Source organism: Panthera pardus, unplaced genomic scaffold (assembly GCF_024362965.1).
Source record: "Panthera pardus isolate Hobbes unplaced genomic scaffold, ASM2436296v1 HiC_scaffold_8, whole genome shotgun sequence".
Taxonomy (NCBI): Eukaryota; Metazoa; Chordata; class Mammalia; order Carnivora; family Felidae; genus Panthera; species Panthera pardus.
In genome coordinates, this window is record NW_026527013.1 from 18699368 (window position 1) to 18720127 (window position 20760).

At 48.9% G+C, this 20760-nt stretch overlaps 1 protein-coding gene across 4 annotated transcripts in view; it reads left to right on the forward strand.

Moving 5' to 3' along the window:
- Window positions 1-17586, forward strand: part of DAG1 (dystroglycan 1) — a 70255-nt gene extending 52669 nt beyond the window's left edge. For all 4 annotated transcript variants that reach the window (XM_019416821.2, XM_053896743.1, XM_053896741.1 and 1 more), the window contains one exon: window positions 12761-17586. In XM_019416821.2, the coding sequence (XP_019272366.2) occupies window positions 12761-15163 (2403 nt within the window). In that variant the 3' untranslated portion in view covers window positions 15164-17586. The remainder of the gene's footprint in view (window positions 1-12760) is intronic.
- The last annotated feature ends 3174 nt before the right edge of the window (window positions 17587-20760 follow it).

The window sequence follows — 20760 nt, forward strand, 5'->3', positions numbered from 1 at the left end:
AAGCCCATGTTGGCCTCGGCGCTGAGCGTGAATCCTGCTTAAGTTCTCTCTCTCTGTCTTTCTCTACCCGCCTCCCTCCCACCCCCCGTGCTTGCACTCTCTCTGTCTCTAAAATCAAAACAAAAACAAGCGATTTAAAAAAATGTATTCTTCGGGAATGTGGCTTTTATTTATTTTTAATTAAAAAATGTTTAATGTTTATTCATTTTTCAGAGAGAGGGAGAGAGAGAGAATGAGCAGGGGAGGGGCAGAGACAGAGGGAGACACAGAATCCAAAACAGGCTTCAGGCTCTGAGCTGTCAGTACAGAGCCCGATGTGGGGCTCAAACTCACAAACTGTGAGATCATGACCTGAGTTGAAGTCGGATACTTCACCGACTGAGCCACCCAGGCACCCCTTTAATTTTTTTTTTTTTATGTTTATTTATCTTTGGGATAGGGACAGAGAGGGGGACAGAGGATTTGAATTGGAATGGCTTTGGACTTGAACTTACGAACCATGAGATCATGACCTGAGCCAAAGTTGGACGCTCAACCGACTGAGCCACCCAGGCACCATGACTTGCCCAGTATTCTTATGTATGTGAGGAATATTTCAGATCTTGGTCCCAAGGAATGTTCTTGGGGTGACCTCCAAATTATATCCATCACTATTACCATCATCCAAGCTACCACTTATTTCTTCCCAGGCTGTCTCCCTCTGATCTTGACCCTTTCGTCTATTTTCCACACTGAGGCAAGAGAGATGTCCTTATCTTTGTAAAGCTTGAATCTGCAAACACCTCCCCTTCCCCCAACCATTACTGAGCTGCACTTAGGATCAAACCCCACATGATCTGGCCTCTGGTCTCCTCTCTCTCTCTCTCCTTTCCCTTCAGTGACTGTAAATCTCCTTTGGATTGTCAAAGCCTATGAGACTAAGCTTGTCCAAGCCTCATGTGGGGTTCTCAGGTGAGGGTTGGTCTTCCAGCCATTTTGGATGTGGCCAAATTGCCTAATGAGGACTCAAAGGCAGAACAGGGGCCTGTCCTGCAATCTGATGAGATTTGATAGTGTGGTTGTCATATTTGCTGTGACTAGTCAGGGGACATGCATGGGGATTGGTGGTGGACTAATTCAGTGCTCGCAGTAGATTAAGCAATAGTCTATTGAAGGGATAGAAAGTCCGTCACATTCTAAGTGAGCTGCCCTGGCCGCCTGCCCAAGTCTTGTTTGACCTGTGTGTGTCAAACCTGTGTGGGTATGCTGACTATTTCAGAAGTTTGTGGCAACTCTAGAAGTCACAGCAGAGGTTTGTACTGCTTCACATCAGCCAAGTGTGCCCCTCAGGTGACATCAGCTTCCCAAAGCAAGGGCTTCCCTGTACTTTACACACCAGGCAGAAAGGTAAAAGAAGAGGGGACCCACCTGTCTGGAGGAGGTAGCCTTGAGGTCCTAGACTCTCTGCTTTGGCCCACATCTGATGCTTTTTAATGTCCAGACAACCCTTGTCCGGTTTCAGCTTGGCCTGCACCCACTGCTTCTCCTGCTGTTCTGTAGCTCTGCCTCAAGAATTGATTTGCTGCTATTGACCTCAACTTAATTCCTAGATCTATTCCATTGACCTGATGATGCAAAAGGGGCTCTGAGCTGCCTCCAGGCCCAGTGGCCAGCATGACCTTCTGGAGAGACTTGTGCCTTGGAGCTCTCTTCTCTCCTGTGGGCTTAGGACACTCTAAAGCAGGTGGTCTTTGCATGTGCTCTCTTGGACCACTCTGGATACCTGTATGCAAAGCTCACCCCAGGTTGACTGTCCTTTGCTCTCACAGCTGCCTGTGAACCCTAGAGCAGCACCCTCCGTCTTCATCAGGGTTTGTGGGAATGGGTCCCACAGAAGCCAGCTTGGCCTTTGTTGGATAGATCATTGGCTGTCCCGAGCTGGCCACAGTGTAAGTTACCTGTCTTGACTCTTGCCTCCCTCAGGATTGGTGCCAGCTCCCTGCAGGTACCTCTCCTCTGACTTGAGTGAGCGAGGGACGGGCTGAGAAAGCTGATGATGTGCCGAGAGATGCTCTTACCACTCCTTTCTAGGGTGGTCAGGAGAGACATCTTTTGTGTCTCAGAATGATTGGCTGCCCCTTCAGAGCCCCCTCAGATGTCTCATTTTGGTAGAGCCTGCAAGGTTGGCTTTTCATTCCTGCTTGCCCTTATCCTCCTTGCCTGGAGACAATGTGGACTTTCCCTCAACCCAAGATGTCTGCAGACTGGGAGCAGCCCTTCCTGGGACTGTGCTCTCAGCTGCTGGCATGGGCCCCCAATTGTTCCCCTGAGAACAATGGGTACTCTTTTTTGGCCAGGAAGGGGAACTCATGAAAGGACCGTTTCTTTGGATGCTTGAGAGCTTTGTGGCAACCCCGCCTGCATGAGATGAACTGCAGTTTCTTCCTGCCTGGAGTGGGTGTTCCCTGGCTCTGAATGAACCTCTTGTGAGCACAGCACACCGGGAAATGCGGGTTGGCGAGGGAAGGCATCTTTGGGGGTGGGTTGAAGAATGACATTTGCCCAGATGCATCAACTCAAATACTTACTGAAATGTAGACTTCTATGTTTAAAAAAAAAATTTACTGACAAGGGCTGAAAGAACATGACAAAGTAAAAATAGATAACATTGGGATTGAGGAACTGATTCTGAGCATTTTATTAATGGCTGTAACTATGCTAAGCTCTTCCTTACTTTTGGGGAAAAGAGATTAATTTTGTTTTTAGATGGGAACAGTTAACATCAAATAAAATGCTTCATAATTCAGACCTGAGGGGCACTGGCTGAGCTGAACAGGTTGTGTTCAGAATGTGATCCTGTGGCCTTTGTGGCAAGAGCCATGTGTTGGTTTGAAGCTTGCATGTCTAGCAGCAGGATCAATGATTGTCTTTCATGGGTATGGCTCTGCTTTACTCAGCAAAGCAAAGGCCCCTCGCACCCACTTCCACTATGGTTGCTCACCTTATGTGGGGACAAAGTTTTGGCTCTTTGACCTCAAGCCAGAGGCTCTTCCTGTTGACCTGTGCCATCTCCCTGCAGCCCATCCATGTGACTGTCCACATGTGACTGTGGCTGAACTTGGCCACAGAGTAGATTTGTTATAGTTCATGGCCGAGACACAGGATCACTCTGATGTGAATCAGCACCATGGGGGCCTCTGAAACTTAACTGGAGGCTCAGACTCCATCAGAGGAACCATTTCCTATCTCCCTAAGCAGAGGAGCCCACACTGTAGGCCTGCCCAAAAGATGCCTTGACCAGCTCATGTGCAAGTGCCTCCAAGGTATTGCATACGGTACCCAGCCACAGATGGCTCCGGGTTGGCCCAGCCTTGCAACTAGCCTGAGGAATGGGGAGTTGAAATGTCAAGAGCCAGTGACCAGGTCTGAGGGAAGCAGGGACTTTGCCAGGAAAGGCTGCTAGAGGCCTAAGGAGTGGGGTGTCCCAGGGCAGCAGTCTGTACCACTTTGAAATGGACCACTGAGAAGACCCTCTGGCATCTGTGGGGGATGCAGGGAAGGTCCCAGCCTGAACTCCTGGGGCTGTCCTGTCTAGAAGTGTTGGTTGGAAGGTGCCACCACTTAGGGCCCAAAGGACCCTCCTAAAAGTTTGTAATGTGAGGGACTTTTTTCCAGATGCAGGTTTCTCAATCATAATTCCCTAGATCCCTCTTGGCTGGCCAGAGTCACCTCACCCTGGGGTAACAGTGCTTACCCATCTTTCTGAAGTCTTTGCCATGTAAGTCCTACAACTCCTACATAGGTAACGTAACACCTTGTGGGTTCTGAATGATAAAGCTTAGGTTTTCTTGGTTTCTGAAGCGAGTGGTCATAATTAATTAGGCTCTAGTGAGAGTCTAGTTCTTTAGTTTTGCCTTTCAACTATGCCTAACTGGCTGGCACATACTGTGGGTGGAAACTTGTTTGTTTAAGTTTTTAATTTTTCTTCCAGTATAGTTATCATACAGTGTTATATTAGTTTCAGGTGTATGATATAGTGATTCAACACTTCTATACATTACTCAGAGCTCATCACAAAGTGTTACTCTTTAATCCCTATCACTGGTTTTACCCACCCACCTCCCCTCTGGTAACCATCAGTTCTCCATAGTTAAGAGTTTGTGTCTTGGTTTGCCTCTCTCTCTTTTTTCCTTTGTTTTGTTGGTTAAATGCCACATATGTGATTTCATATGGTCTTTGTCTTTCTCTGACTGACTTATTTCACTTAGCATTATACTCGTTAGCTCCCTCCATGTCGTTGCAAATGCCAAGATGGTCCATTGTATAGATACGCCACTTCTTTATCTGTTCTTCTATTGATGGACACTTGGGCTGCTTCCATAATTTGGCTATTGTAAATAATGCTGCAATAAACCTAGGAGTGCATATATCCCTTTGAATTAGTGTTTTTGTATTTTTTGGGGTAAATACCAAGTAATGCAATTACTGGATTGTAGAGTAGTTTTATTTTTAACTTAAAAAAAATTTTTTTTAATGTTTATTTATTTATTTTGAGGTGAGGGAGGGGGTGTGGGAAGTGCACAAGCAGGGGAGGGGCAGAGAGAAGGAGAGACAGAATCCCAAGCAGGCTCTGCACCATCAGCACAGAGCCCAATTTGGGGCTCAAACTCACAAACCGTGAGATCATGACCTGAGCCGAAGTCAAGAGTTGGATGCTTAACTGACTACGCCACCTGGGCACCCCTATTTTTAACTTTTTGAGGAACCTCCATACTGTTTTTCAGAGTGGCTGCACCAGTTTGCATTTCCACCAACAGTGCACGAGGTTTCCTTTTTCTCCACATCCTCACCAATACTTGTTTTTTTGTGTTTTTGATTTTAGCCATTCTAACAGGTATGAAGCGATACCTCAATTTAGTTTTGATTTGTATTTCCCTGATGATGAGTGATGTTGAGCATTTGTCTGATGGCCATCTGGATGTCTTCTTTGAAGAAATGTGTGTTCATCTCTTCTGCCCTTCTTTAAATTGGATTATTTGTTTTTTGGGTGTTGAGTTGTATAAGTTTCTTTTTACATTTTAGATGCTAACCGTTTATCAGATATGTCATTTGTGTATATCTTCTCCCATTCAGTAGGTTGCATTTTAGTTTTATTATTTCCTTCACTGTGTAGAAGCTTTTTATTTTGATGTAGTTCCAATAGTTTATTTTTGCTTTGTTTCCCTTGCCTCAGGAGACATATCTAGAAAAATATTGCTACAGCTAATGTCATAAATTACTACCTGGGCTCACTTCTAGGATTTTTATGGTTTCAGGTCTTACATTTAGGTCTTTAATCCATTTTGAGTTTATTTTTGTGTATGGTATAAGAAGGTGGTCTAGCTTCATTTTTTTGTATGTAGATGACCAGTTTTCCTAATACCATTTGTTGAAGAGACTGTCTTTTTCCCACTGGATATTCTTTCTTTTTGTCGAAGATTAATTGACCATATAATTGTGGGTTTATTTCTGGGTTTTCTGTTTTGTTCCATTGATCTATGTGTCTGTTTTTATGCCAGTACTACACTGTTTGATTACTACAGCTTTGTAATGTAACTCAAGAATTGTGATGCCTCCACTTTGCTTTTCTTTTTCAAGGTTGCTTTGGTGTTCAGGGTCTTATGTGGTTCCATACAGATTTTAGGATTGTTTGTTCTAGTTCCATGAAAAATGCTGTTGGTCTTTTGAAAGGAATTGCATTAAATCTGTAGATTGCTTTGGGTTGTACAGACATTTTAATGATGTTTGTCCTTCTAATCTGTGAGCATGGAATGTCTTTCCATTTCTTTGTGTTGTCCGCAGTTTCTTTCATCAATGTTTTATAATTTTCAGAGTACAGGTCTTTGATCTCGGTTAAGTTTATTCCTAGATATTTTATTATTTTGGGTACAATTGTAAATAGGATTTTTTTTTTAATAACATTTTTTTACTTATTTTTGAGAGAGCATAAGTCGGGGAGGGGCAGATAAAAAGGGGGACAGAAGATCCAAAGCGGGCTCTGCGCTGACAGCAGCCAGCCCGATATGGGGCTTGAACTCACAAACCATGAGATCGTGACCTGAGCTGAAGACAGATGCTCAAACGACTGAACTGCCCAGGTGCCCAAACGGGATTGTGTTTTCTTAATTTCTCTTCATTCTGCTTCATTATTAGTGTACAGGAAGGAACGCAACAGATTTCTCTACACTGATTTTGTATCCTGTGACTTTACTGAATTCATTTATCAGTTCTAGTAGTTTTTGGTGGAGTCTTCAGGGTTTTCTGTAGTATCGTGTCATCTGCAAATAGTGAAAAATTTTTTTTCTTTTTGTTGTCTTTTTAAAAAAATATTTTTTAGGGGCGCCTGGGTGGCTCAGTCAGTTAAGCGGCCGACTTCAGCTCAGGTCATGATCTCGCGGTCCGTGAGTTCGAGCCCCACGTCGGGCTCTGTGCTGACAGCTCAGAGCCTGGAGCCTGTTTCAGATTCTGTGTCTCCCTCTCTCTGACCCTCCCCCGTTCATGCTCTGTCTCTCTCTGTCTCAAAAATAAATAAATGTTAAAAAAAAAATTAAAAAAAATATTTTTTAATGTTTATTTCTGAGAGAGAAAGACAGAGTGTGAGTGGGGGAGGGGCAGAGAGAGACAGACAGACAGAATCCAAAGCAGGCTCCAGGCTCTGAGCTATTAGCACAGAGCTCAGTGTGGGGCTCAAACCCACAGACTGTGAGATCATGACCCGCATCGAAGTCAGATGCTTAACCGACTGAGCCACCCAGATGCCCCCTCTTTTTGTTGTCTGATTGCTGTGGGTAGGACTTCCAGTACAATGTTGAATAAAAATTGTGAGAGTAGGCATCCTTGTCTTGTTCCTGACTTTAGGAGAAAAGCTCTCAGTTTTTCTCCATTGAATATGATGTTTGCTGTGGGTTTTTCGTATTAAGACCTGTATTATGCTGAGGTTATGTTCCATTTAGACCTACTTTGTTGAGGGTTTCTATCAAGAATGTTGAGGGTTTTTGGGGTGTTGTATGGAAACCAATTTGGCAGTAAATTTCATATTAAAAAAAATAGAATGTTGAGGGTTTTTATCATGAATGGATGTTGTATTTTGTCACATGCTTTTTCTGCATCTGTTGAAATGATCATGTGGTTTTTATCTTTTCTTTTATTGCTGTGACATATCACATTGATTAATTTGAGAATATTGAACTACCTTTGCATCCTGGGTGATTGTGGTGAACTTTTCTAATGTATTGTTGGATTCAGTTTGCTAGTATTTTCTTGGGGATTTTTGCATCTATGTTTATCAGAGATATTAGCCTATATAGTTCTCTCTTTTTGTGTGGTGGCTTTATCTGGTTTTGGTATTAGAAACTTGCTTTTTGAGTAAGGGATTAAGTACTGGAAGTTCCTCTGCCCTTTGCTCTCTCTCCAGGTTTAGAAGGATACTAATTTGGGGTGAGAGATGTTACTTGTGTTGCATGGTGTTTAGAACAGGTGCTGTATCTTTATCAAACTTGATGTTTGACGTTCTGTATGAGAGAGGGCACCAGCGAAACAGTTGGAGACAGTGTCCCAGAGCTGAACAGGGAGTCAGTTACTAGTCATCTGTTAGTGTAGACTAAAGAGTGGCCAGAACCTTCATATTTGGCAGTTCCCCAGTCATTGGTTGTGGTGGTTCATTGTGGGCATTGCTGGGTAACCTTTGGAACTCCATATGGGTCTGCCCAAGTTTTGTGGTTTTGATTCTTAATGTTTTTGGATGCACTTTATGGATCAATACTTCTTTTTTTTATTATTATTTTTTAAGTTTATTTATTTATTTTAAGAGAAAGTGCAAGCAGGGGAAGAGCAGAGGGAGAGGGGAAAGTGAGAATCTCAAGCAGGCTCCATGCTACCAGTGCAGAACAATGATGTCAGGTTCGAACTCAAGAATCGTGAGATCATGATGTGAGCTGAAGTCAGATGTTTGACTGAGCCACCTAGGCTCCCCTGGATCAAGAGTTCTAAAACTCCGTGTGTGGCTATTGGAGATCTTGTTTTCCTCACTGGTGGGCTTGCCTTCCATCTCAGAAGTGTGTCCTTTCTGAGGGTTGCTGAAGGATTTCTGGCTATTTCTATGTGAGCCTGTGAGCTAGAGCCTATGATCTTCAGCCTTCCTCCTGCAGTTTCTGCCTCCTATGAGTGTTCCCACTAACAGCATGAAGACTTCTTTCCAAGGTGGCTGCTTCATAAGGCCAGCAGGCCTTGCCTCCCCCAACTCAAAGACAGTGTTGGTATTTTGGCTGAGTGACCTGAAACCCTGGGGGAGTTCCATGGCCTGGACCAGCCTGTCACCCAAACATATGTGCTGGCACTGATGAGCAGCTCACAAGAGCTCTGATTCCTGCCTCTTGTCTGCCATTCCTAGTGTAGCAGCCATTAAGGGTTAGTTGTAGGTGGTACGGCTAGGGCAGAGTCTATGGCCATACATCCTGAACGTGCCCAATCTCGTCTGATCTCAGAAGCTACGCAGGGTCGGGCCTGGTTAGTACTTGGATGGGAGACAGCTAGGGCAGAAATCTTCCTATGAGTATCTCTAAGGTTAGTGAGAATCTCATGTGCAAATGTATCAGGATGGAGCACCCCTGTATGAGACTGAAGAGCTGGATGCTGGTCTTTGGGTTGTCCCTGCAGCAAGTTCTCCTCTACCCCACACCCCTCAGGGTTTTCATCCACTCCTGGCAGATAGGTCTTAAGAGGCAAGCAAGTCCCTGAGGGTCCCTGGGCTTTGTTCCCCTGTAGGAAGGATCCTGGCTTCCCCTTCCTGTGGCCTCCCCACTTCCCTTTGATGCTTTGAGCTTCTGCTTTGGGGGATGAACAGGGAGAAATGGCCACAGTGTATGCTGGGTCCAAGGCCAGAAGGAAGACTGGGAGTGGACCCTGGACCTGTCAGTGCAGATGCCTCACAATACATACTGGGTCCTCTCTCAGCCCAGGAGTGTGCGGGGAACCAGCACCCACAGAGAATCCAATGTGTGCCTGGCCCTGTGATTGTGGCAAATGATGGCATCATTTTCTTCTTTTTGCAGATGAGAAAACTGAGGCTGAGGTTGAGTCAAGCCTCAGCCTAGCTGGAGCTGGAGTTCAGCCAAGGACTCCTGGAGATGGGGCTTCTTGTCAGATCATCTGCTGTTATAGGAAGAGTCCTGGCTTGTCATAGGGGCAGCATCTCTCAGGAGTAACTTTTATAACCTGCTTTGCCCTTAGGCCTTAAGAGAAAAAGTGTGTAGAGCCTGGAAGTTTTGAAAGCTTGGAAGGATGTGTGGAATTCCCATGGGCTGAAGGCCTCCTGCTTTGTCAGGGTAGAGCAGGTGCTGCATTGCAGAGCATTCCCTGAACTGGGTGCCCTCAGGAGCAAGGGGCTGTTAGTGGAATCCTTCAGGGTCTGTGGACAGTGCCAGCCCTTGAGGCATGTTCAGACTTCCTAGTTCAGGGGCTTTCCCCAAATAACCTTGAAAATACAGAGATGCCAGCTTGCCTGTGACTTGGCTAGGTTCCTTGTGGAGTTCATTTGTTTTGCTTCATGTGGCCCTTTATTAAAGCATAAATCATTGCCGCCCAAAGTGCTGCCTGGGCCTGACATTCCCAGTACCATAATGCTCAGAGATGCATGGATTTTAGACCATTCAGGTTGTTACCTTTCCTTCCTGTATGAGGAGTACCTAAGGCCCTGGGGACTGCCTGCTTTAGGGCTAGAGATCCACATTGGACACCTGTCCTGTGGCCGGGGCATGGCTAGCACCCCAGGATCCTGGGGAGCCAGAATCTGCAGAAAGGAAGGCAGGAATGTGGGTTGGAGAGGCTATTATATGTTATTAACGTGTGATAATGTTACTTGGCATAGTTTAAATAAGTATACGTATTCCAACGGTGGCTGTGTGGGAACCTTGGCCGAAGAGTGGCTTGGGGCTTATTCCTTAGGAAATGTCTGGCAGCAGAGCTGTGGCCCTTGGGGTCAGAAGAATAGGAATTGAGCCAGGCTAGGAAGCTTGAGGAGGTGGGGCCCTTCTCTTTTTTCTCTGTTATAAAGTGCCATTGTATCTCTAGTGAGAGACTTGGAAAAGCACTGGGCTATGTACTCATCTGTGCTGATGGAATACATAGGGCTGGACACAGGCACAGATGCCTGGCTACTCAGGAATGTCCCAGGGGCCTGGCCAGCCAGTTGGTACCCACTTCCAGAGCCTATCCTGGTCTCTCCTGGCTCTGTTTGGTCTTCTCTACAGGTGACTTCTCCTTGGATGACTTCACCTTGAGCTCTCTTCTAGGCCCTCCCTCTTCTAGGTGTGCTCTCATTCCAGTGGTGGCCATTGGGATGGAATGGGTTTAGGAAACATAATGGAGTGGCTGGAAACCAGGCTATACTCTGGCTCACCTACTGTCTGCCTCTCAGGGCCATAAGTCATACCCCACCTTTGTAAAACATCTCATGGTTCCCTGACTACTCTATTTAGGCCTTAAAGATTTGCTTCCTGTTTTTTGCAAAATGAGACATTTAGCCTTTGCTTTATATGTTTATATATGGATGTGACAGTTTTCATATTTAATATAACTGAAAAAAAAAGTGAAGCATAGACTTTTAAGCAAAACATTTGAAGTAAGTATTTTTGTAGCTAAAAAAGATTTTAAAGGAAAAATATATTTAGCATTTTTCATGGATTTCAAGCTACCCATATTTACAGATATTTTACCATTTCAGATATTTTACCACTGTGTTTGCAGTGGATGGTGAAGGACAAGAAGGGGGGTTCTTAGTGGTGCATTAATTAGATAGTGGTCACAAAAGAAATGCTGTTCACAGGGGCGCCTGGGTGGCTCAGTCAGTTAAGCGGCCAACTTTGGCTCAGGTTCTCACAGTTCTTGGATTCAAGCCCTGCGTCGGGCTCTGTGCTGACAGCTTAGAGCCTGGAGCCTGCTCCGGATTCTGTGTCCTGCTCTCTCTCTCTCTCTGCCCCTCCTCCACTCACACTCTGTTTCTCTCTCTCAAAAACGAATAAACATTGGGGGGGGAAAAAAGCTGTTCATATACCCTCAGTAATCTCAGTGGCTCAGACAGCAGTCAGTAAAGGACAACCCCAATAATAGTAACTTCTAATAATGTCTGATGTCTTCTCATGGGTTTTTGCTGGAAGTAGGAAATCTGTTTATAGGGAGGTAAGTATCTGGTCACTGATAAGATTGGTGGAATGACATGCTGCCTGAACACTGGGTCCTGGCTGGGAAGATCAGGTATGAGCTCTGGGTCTCCTTCCCAATCAGGTACCTGACTCTTGGCGGGAGGAAGCCTGAGGAACCAGAGCGCCTATGGAGCCCTGCAGGCATGATTCTGGTCTTCCTGCTGTGGGAAGAGAAACATTTTATTATCCCTCTGCTGACAAGCAATGGCCATGAAGGACAATTCCTGGTGCCAAGGCTAGCAGTAAGACATGTCTGTTGGCCAGTGTTGTCTCTGAGCTTAGTGGAATGGTATAGTGGAGCTAAGAGTGCCTTTGGTTAGGTCAGAGAGTGGGTGCCACCTTTCTGGCATTGGGGGCAGGAATAGGTGTTTCCCAAAGGTGAGAGTAATTGTGGATAGGGCCTGGGCAAGAGGCAAGTCTTGTTTCCCTTTGTCAACTGATGGTTGAAATTTCTCTGGCAGCATTCCTTTGCATACCTTGATTATTACCAGTCATGCCCCTTTAGAAAAGGACTTCTACCCTAAAATAGGAGCACCTGGGAGGTGCTGTTGGGTGGAATAAGGGGTGAGCTCCTCAGGCCTGCCTTTGTGACTGGGCTCTCCAAGGTCAGACATGGGTTCTGTAGATTTCCCAAACTTAAGTTGACTATAGAACTCTCCCTTAGGCCAGAGCTCCTTGGAATCTTTGATAAACACTTCCAGAATAATTGTTTCCAGTACCTGACCCTGAGTGTTGCAATTTTTCTTGAGTTTTAAAAAGCAGGGTTAATTAAGGCATTATATACAGGGGCACCTGGGTGGTTCAGTTGGTTAAGCGTCCAACTCTTGGTCTCATCTCAGGTCTTGATCTCAGAGTCATGAGTTTGGGCCCCGCGTTGGGCTCTGTGCTGGGTGTGAAGCCTACTTTAAGAAAAAAACACCAAACATTAGATACCGCTAACTGTATTTGCTACCCAAATGCATCCCACTCTACTTGAACGCACGTCCCACTGACGTGGTTGTAAAGTTGAGGCATCTGGAGACATTGAGCTGTCTCTTGCACCCAGGCCCACATGCATTTCCACCCTGGGCAGGAAGGGCATACGACTTGAGCAAAATTGTGTCTGTAGAGGGCAGGGAGAAGGCTGAGATGAGGTTGAAAGGAGTGCTGAGGGATAAGACACTCGCACCTGATTCTGCAAGCCAAGTGGGTAAGTAGGTGGCAGGGTATATATCACTGTTGTAAAAACCTGCAACATTTCTTGAGCTCCATGGCATCTGCTCTCTGGGATGAGACGTGTGTTTGAGTGCCACCACTGCTGTCTCCCCACAGTGTGGCCTTGGGCAAATCATGTGCATTCCAAGCTAGCCTATCTGGCAGCCCCAGTCTTTTGTGACAGGTGAATGAGAGCTCCAGGAGAGGAGTTGCCCCCGCCCCCAGCAGAAATTCTCAATTCTACCTTAAGCCTGTCACACAATTCAGGCTGGGTCCGTGATGAACTGTTGTGATCATTGTCAGGTTATTCATTGACAGTACCACTTAACTCATGCTGGTATCTCTTTTAGGTGTCCACAGCGGGGAAGGAGGCCCTGCCATCCTGGCTGCACTGGGACCCGCAGAGCCACACCCTGGAGGGCCTCCCTCTTGATACCGATAAGGGTGTGCATTACATTTCAGTGAGCACTGCACGGCTGGGGGCCAATGGGAGCCATGTTCCCCAGACCTCCAGCGTGTTCTCTATTGAGGTATACCCTGAAGACCACTGTGAGCTGCAGTCTGTGCGGGCGGCATCACCAGACCCTGCTGAGGTGGGGTCATCTGCCTGTGCTGCCGATGAGCCTGTGACTGTTCTGACGGTCATTCTGGATGCTGACCTCACCAAGATGACCCCAAAGCAAAGGATTGACCTCCTGCACAGGATGCAGAGCTTCTCAGAAGTGGAGCTTCACAACATGAAGTTGGTACCAGTGGTGAATAATAGACTGTTTGACATGTCAGCCTTCATGGCTGGCCCAGGAAATGCGAAAAAGGTGGTAGAGAATGGGGCCCTCCTCTCTTGGAAGCTGGGCTGCTCCCTGAACCAGAACAATGTGCCTGATATTCGTGGTGTGGAGGCCCCTGCCAGAGAGGGCACTATGTCCGCCCAGCTTGGCTACCCTGTGGTGGGTTGGCATATAGCCAACAAGAAGCCCCCTCTTCCCAAACGCATCCGGAGGCAGATCCATGCCACACCCACACCTGTCACTGCCATTGGGCCTCCAACCACGGCCATCCAGGAGCCACCATCCAGGATTGTGCCTACCCCCACATCTCCAGCCATTGCTCCTCCAACAGAGACCATGGCTCCTCCAGTCAGAGATCCTGTTCCTGGAAAGCCCACAGTCACCATTCGGACTCGAGGTGCCATTATTCAGACCCCAACCTTAGGCCCCATCCAGCCCACTCGGGTGTCAGAAGCTGGCACCACAGTTCCTGGCCAGATCCGTCCAACGATGACCATTCCTGGCTATGTGGAGCCCACGGCAGTCGCCACCCCTCCCACGACTACCACCAAGAAGCCACGAATATCCACACCAAAACCAGCCACGCCTTCTACTGACTCCTCAACCACCACAACTCGAAGGCCTACCAAAAAGCCACGGACGCCCCGCCCGGTGCCACGGGTCACCACCAAAGCTCCCATAACCAGATTGGAAACTGCCTCCCCGCCTACTCGCATCCGCACCACCACGAGTGGGGTTCCCCGTGGAGCAGAACCCAACCAACGGCCAGAGCTCAAGAACCATATCGACAGGGTCGATGCCTGGGTTGGCACTTACTTTGAGGTGAAGATCCCATCAGACACTTTCTATGACAATGAGGACACCACCACTGATAAGCTGAAACTGACTCTGAAGCTTCGGGAGCAGCAGCTGGTAGGTGAGAAGTCTTGGGTACAGTTCAACAGCAACAGCCAGCTCATGTATGGCCTGCCTGACAGCAACCACGTGGGCAAGCACGAGTACTTTATGCATGCCACAGACAAAGGGGGCCTATCAGCTGTGGATGCTTTTGAGATCCATGTCCACAAGCGCCCTCAAGGAGACAGGGCTCCTGCACGGTTCAAGGCCAAGTTTATGGGTGACCCAGCACCAGTGGTGAATGACATCCACAAGAAGATCGCCCTGGTGAAGAAGCTAGCCTTTGCTTTTGGGGACCGCAACTGTAGCACCATCACTCTGCAGAATATCACCCGGGGCTCCATCGTGGTGGAGTGGACCAACAACACATTGCCCCTGGAGCCCTGCCCCAAGGAGCGGATCATGGGGCTGAGCCGGAGGATTGCTGAAGATGATGGGAAACCTCGGGCTGCCTTCTCCAACGCCTTGGAGCCTGACTTCAAGGCCACGAGCATTGCTGTGACAGGCTCGGGCAGCTGCCGGCATCTACAGTTTATCCCTGTGGCACCACCCAAGAGGGTGCCCTCAGAGGCACCGCCCACAGACGTGCCGGATAGGGACCCTGAGAAGAGCAGTGAGGATGACGTTTACCTGCACACGGTCATTCCAGCCGTGGTGGTTGCAGCCATCCTGCTCATCGCTGGCATCATTGCCATGATCTGCTATCGCAAGAAGCGGAAGGGCAAGCTCACCCTCGAGGACCAGGCCACCTTCATCAAGAAGGGGGTGCCTATCATCTTTGCAGACGAGTTGGATGACTCCAAGCCACCACCCTCCTCCAGCATGCCACTTATCTTGCAGGAGGAGAAAGCCCCTCTCCCCCCTCCTGAGTACCCCAACCAGAGCGTGCCCGAGACCACTCCTCTGAACCAGGACACCGTGGGAGAGTACACGCCCCTGCGGGATGAGGATCCCAATGCGCCTCCTTACCAGCCCCCCCCACCCTTCACGGCCCCCCTGGAGGGCAAGGGCTCTCGTCCCAAGAACATGACCCCATACCGGTCGCCCCCTCCCTACGTGCCCCCTTAACCCACAAGCGCCTGGGTGGAGGCAGGGGTAGGGCAGGGCCCTGGAGACAACACGGTGTTGTCTGTGGAGACCGGTGGCCTGCAGACCATCGCCCACTGGGAGCCGACACCTGACCTAGCACACACTGACACACGCGAGGCCTGGACAAGCCCGCCCTCTCTGGTCCTCCTAAACCCCAAAGCAGCTGGAAAGGCTTTGGGGACATTTTTACTTTTATTTTTTGCCTAACAGCTTTTTGTTTGTTCATAGAAAATTCTTCGCTGCGGTTTTGATGGCTGGCTCTGAAAGCACTGTTTGGAGTAGAGGTAGATGAAGCGGAGCCGTGAATGAACTCGCAGGCAGTGCCGGGCAGCTTCCCGGCTCTCTGCGTTTTGCCTTTAACACTAACTGTACTGTTTTTTCTATTCACGTGTGTCTAGCTGCAGGATGTAACATGGAAAACAGTAGCTAAAGATTAAATTCAAAGGACTTTCAGAAGTTAAGGTTAAGTTTTTACATTTAATCTGCTGTTTACCTAAACTTGTATGTATAATTTTTGGGTGGGTATGGGAAATTGCTTTGCTAAAAATAAGCTCCCAGGGTGTTTCAAACTTAGAGAAGACCAAGGGACAGTATTTTTTATCAAAGGAATCCTATTTTTTCACACTATGTAAACTTGGTTGCTCTGATACCCCGGAGCCTGACTGGGGGCCTCCTGGCCCTGGCTCTGGGGCCAGGGTCCTGGTGCTGGGCTTGCTCTCCCGCTGTTGCCAGGGGCTGGAAGCCGGAGGGGCCTCCTGGCCGTGGACATCCACACCCCTACCCCATGCACGCTGGTGGCCCCCCACCAAGGGGTCTTCATTTCCATGGAAAGAGGACTCCTAAGAGGCAGTGGTGGCCGTGGCCCCCAACCTAGGTGCTCCAGGGTGGGCCAGCTGCTCGTGGCGGGGTGGCTGGGGAGGTCGAGGGACTCGACCACATCAACCTATTTTCTTTTACCCTTCTTCTGTGTGTTTTTTCCCCTTCCTAAAAGGAATATCATGGCTTCTGAAACACTCAGTGGGGGACATTTTGGTGAAGATGCAATATTTTTATGTCATGTGATGCTCTTTCCTCACTTGACCTTGGCCGCTTTGTCCCAACAGTCCACAGCCCCACCCTGTCCCACCCTGTCCCACCCCACCCCTCTTCTCTGGCACTCCAGTTCCGGGCCTTGGGCTGGGAGAGGTCTGGTGGCTGGGGAGGAGTGCCAGCAATAGTTCATAGTAAAAATCTGTGGGCTCTCAAAGCTAATTTTTTACTAAAGTTTTTATACAGCCTCAAATTGTTTTATTAAAAAAAAGATTAAAAACGGTGATGCTTACAGCAGTTTGTACAAGCTCTTAGTGTTGATTCCATGGAACTGACGGCTTTGCTCATTTTGATTTTTTTTCCCCTTCTTTTCGTAACAGTTTAAATTCTGGAATTACACTGGGCTTCTTTTGCCTTTTTTAGCAGAACGTCCGTCCGTCCATCTGCATCTCTGTCCCATGACTCAGGGGTGCCCACTCTGCTTTGATTCTCCTCCTTTGGAAGAAACCATTTTGAGCATGACTTTTCTTGATGTCTAAGGGTTATTTTGGGTACCTTTTAGGGAGGAATGCCTTTTGCAATAATGTTTCCCTTCCGGGATCGAAGGCTGGTGGGTGGACCCAGGCTCCCTTTGCAAACCGAGCAGCCACTTCTAAGCCATATCGACAGTTTTGCAGAGGATTTGTGTGTGCTGCCTCAGGAGGGGAGGGCCGGTCAGAGAGGAGGGGTCTCCAGCCTGCCCTTCTCAGAAGGGCATTCCCTTTGCACCTTTTCCCACAGGGCCCAGCCTCTCTCCCCTGCTCAGCCCCTGGTGGGGTACTTAAGTGAGCAGTGCCCCAGTTGGGGGAGCCTGTTGATGAGGGCTCAGTGGACCTCTGGTGACTGGGTCTCGTGCCTCTGAGCCCTGATCCAAGCCAGAGTTTCCCCACTGCCTAGAGTCAGGAGCACAAGCAGGGTCTGACCTGGTGAGATTATTTTTGATGACCTCGTCAAAAAATAAACAATTCCCAGTGTTCCAGGTGAGGGCTTTGAAAGGCCTTCCAAACAGCTCCGTTGCTCCTAGCAACCCCACCATCGGGCACTGCCACGCAGAGATGTGGCTGGCCCAGAATGGCCTGTTGCCATAGCAACTGGAGGCGATGGGGCAGTGAACAGAATAACAACAGCAACAATGCCCTTGCAGGCAGCCTCCTCCCCTGAGCGCCGGGCTGGCGATGGCTGTTGGACTCTGTGAGACAGAGAGCCAATCTCGCATTCAAGTGTTCACCAACCACTGACATGTTTTTATTTCCTTCTATATGATTTTAAGATGTGTTTTCTGCATTCTGTATAGAAACATATCAAACTAAATAAAAGCAGTGTCTTTATTACAATGCCATTGCCTCCAAGCATCTATTTCCCTGGCCCCTACATTGTTCTAGGATGTGAATGGGGTGTGGGACTGATGTCCATTTGGCAGAGGGAAGAGAGGACCCATCCACGCCCATTCAGAGGACTTGGAGGTGGTCTTCGAGCAGCTAACCTGATAGCCTCCATAACCTTACCATTTTTGTGCTCCTGGGAGGGGTGAGAGTGTGCCCCAGAGCTCTGCTAACACATGAGCCCTCCTTAGCCCCTCTAATGCCTGAGTGAGCAGAGCTTCAGCTTCCTCATCTGGTAGGATGGTGGGAAAGGTCCTGCCTGTCATAGGCTGTTTGCCCCTGAGTGAGTAAGCCCCCTGCAATGCCACCCCAGCTCTTGCCCCAACTGTCTTGTGGGCTTGGGGCTGGCCAGTCTCCTAGGTAGTTTCAAGGCAGGTTTGGCCTTCACTTTTTAGTGGGAAGAAGGGGAGAATGGTTTCTGGCCACACTGTTATGCCCTGGTGGGGCCCAGAGATACTGGGGGCCTGCCCCTATGTGCCCTGCCCGGGATGGACAGACCAGCTGGGTAGGCTTAGCATGACTCAGTGCCCAGGAAAAGGCTGGGTTGTCCTGGGACACTGCCCAGGGTGTGGAAAGCAGGGGACATAGCAGCTGTGTCCAGTAGCAGGATCAGGGGCCATTGGTCACAGAACAGCTGGTACCTCTTCTGGGCTTGCTTGTCCCCTGGGGTCCTCACTATCTCCACCTATAGCCCCCAGGCTGTTTCTCTGCTCATAATCTTTAAGACTTGGAACTGAGACCAGTCTCACTGTAGGTGGAACTGAGTTCCAACAACTACTTGTGGAATACCACAATGATAAGTGCGAGAAAAGGCTGTCCCTGGTTCAGGGACACATGCTTCACCCCCTAGTCCTAGCAGCAGGGGCCCAGGAAATAACCCTGCCCTTGCTCTCTTGGCCTCAGGAAGTTCTGTTTAATGTTTAACCTGAAGCCACTGGGTTATGAGTGGACTCACTGCTCTGAATTCAACCAAAGGGATCCCTGGTTTCAGCAGAGAATGGTAAGGTCAGCAGGGTCAGGAAGAAGAGAAGCCACAAGGTCCTCTGGCTTCTTCTTTGGGAATATCTGATATTTGGACTGGAAGATCCCTGCTCCCCAGCACTCCCGCAAAGTCTCTCTAACTCCTTGGTAGGAGTGGGACTGTACTCAGGTCTTCTGAACTGGAGACAGGGTGGTGGAAGAAAGGGGCAGGAAGGAGGGGACACAGTTGGGGAGGGGACAGACCCACAGCAATCTGCCTTCCCACCTGCCTCTGACCAAGGGCAAGTTCCTGGGATCCCTCTGGCCTGGCTTCCTTATCTGTAAGGTGGGGGACAGCGCTGATCTCCAAAGGGTTCTGAGACACCTGGGAATTAGGATAAAGAGCCACTCCAAACACGTCTGCCTATAGAAGGGACAGAATCTAAGTGAGGCTAGAAAGATCTGCATTCTCTCCCAATGTAAAGGCCTGGCCCAAGGCTGTTGGCGGGAAATATTGGGATGTCTAGGAGTTCCTGGGCAGCCCAGAATACCCATTAGTATAGTGGGAAGACTCCACATGACTCATCCTATTGCAGCCCCCAGCCTGGCCTCCACTTGTTCCCAGGCTAAACAAGCTCCTGGGAGAGGCCCTTCCCAGCTCCTCTAAAGCATGGAAGGCCCCCCTCTAGTGCCAGTCTTTTGAGGGTGAGGATCACGCCTCTCTATAGATCACTATATCTTAATAATAATAGTGGACTAATGACTTAACTCTTTTCCTGCTTTGCTTACCTTCTTGATCACCATCATGAGGTAAGGTGATTAAGGCCCAAAGAAGACAAGCATCCAGGTGCTGTGGCTAGTGCAAGGCAGGTTCAACACTGGTTCAAACAATTTTTTTTCTGATTGTAAAATTTTGTTAATATTGTAGGGCAGCAAATAATTATTTGAAGTCTCCTCCCACCCCACTGGAAGGTGCTGGGTACCATTTCCCTTATGGGAACCCTATAGAAAACCCAGAGAAGATAGGGCAAGGCATTTGAAGCGGGGGGGTTCCCACCTGCTGGGATTGCGGTGGGCCCGCCTATGAGCAGCCTGGGGTGAGGGCAGCATGAGACTTGGCCACTGGGGCTTTCACTAGCTCTACTGCCCCCAGCTTTGGTGAAGATGACTCTGAAGTCTCAGCGGGGATGGAGCGAAGTTGGTCCGTTTGGAAGGTTCCGTGCTCCTAGGTTGGTTCGGGGCTGTGATGAGGGCTGCCCTCAACCTTCGTTGTGGCTTCCAGGCTCCCTCACCCTCACGTGAGCCCGCCAGAGTCGCAGGAGTCGTCGCCAGTCGCTCTGGGCCCAGGAGGCAGACGGTGCCCAAGGGCTCCCACCAGGTGGCGCCAGAGGCCGGGGTAAGCCTGGCAGGCTGTAGGCGGGACTCAGGCCTCCCGGGGGGCACCCGGCAGAACCCCGCCTCGAACCGAGATGAGGCGGCCCCAGAGTGGACTATAGCCTACTGGAGGGCACGGCAGAGCGGGGCTATGGGCAGGGCCCAGGCCAGAAACGAAGCGGCCGGACCGGGGTACTACCGGTCTGTCTTTTTTCACTCAGCCACCACTGCACAGCCCCTGAAGACACTGGGACGAGTATAGCCGGGGTCCTGAGCCTGTCCTTTGCCGGTGCCGCTCTCCTTCGGAAAGGGAATCTGGCAGGGAATAGGAGGTGCGAATCTGGGGTCCAGGCTTCGGGATGGTCCTTGAATTCAGATGTACGTAGACAGGAACCAAAAAGTACACTTTTTTTTTTTTTTTTGCGCACTCCCTTGCCTTTTTTTTTTGTGTGTGTGTGTGGTTTTGTGTGTGGTGCCTGCACACAGTAGGACTCAGCGCTCAATGGATGCTTCCCAAGTCACCCCTTCCTCCAGCCTCAGAGCTCCTGAGCGCATAACCTAAAAGTACTATGGGGTCTGAGAGGGTCCTGAATGGAAGTAGGGCATCTTCAGTTGCGTGGTTGGGGGTCCCCCACTTGCCACTTGACATAAGAAGCAGACAGGGATGGAGCAGGAGATGACTGACTTTCTCTGGGTTGACCCTGGAGTAGGAGCACCCTGAAGCCCCAGGGAATACCTTAGGCAAAGTGCTTCCACAGCCCTGGGTACACACTAAGACATCTGGGAACATCC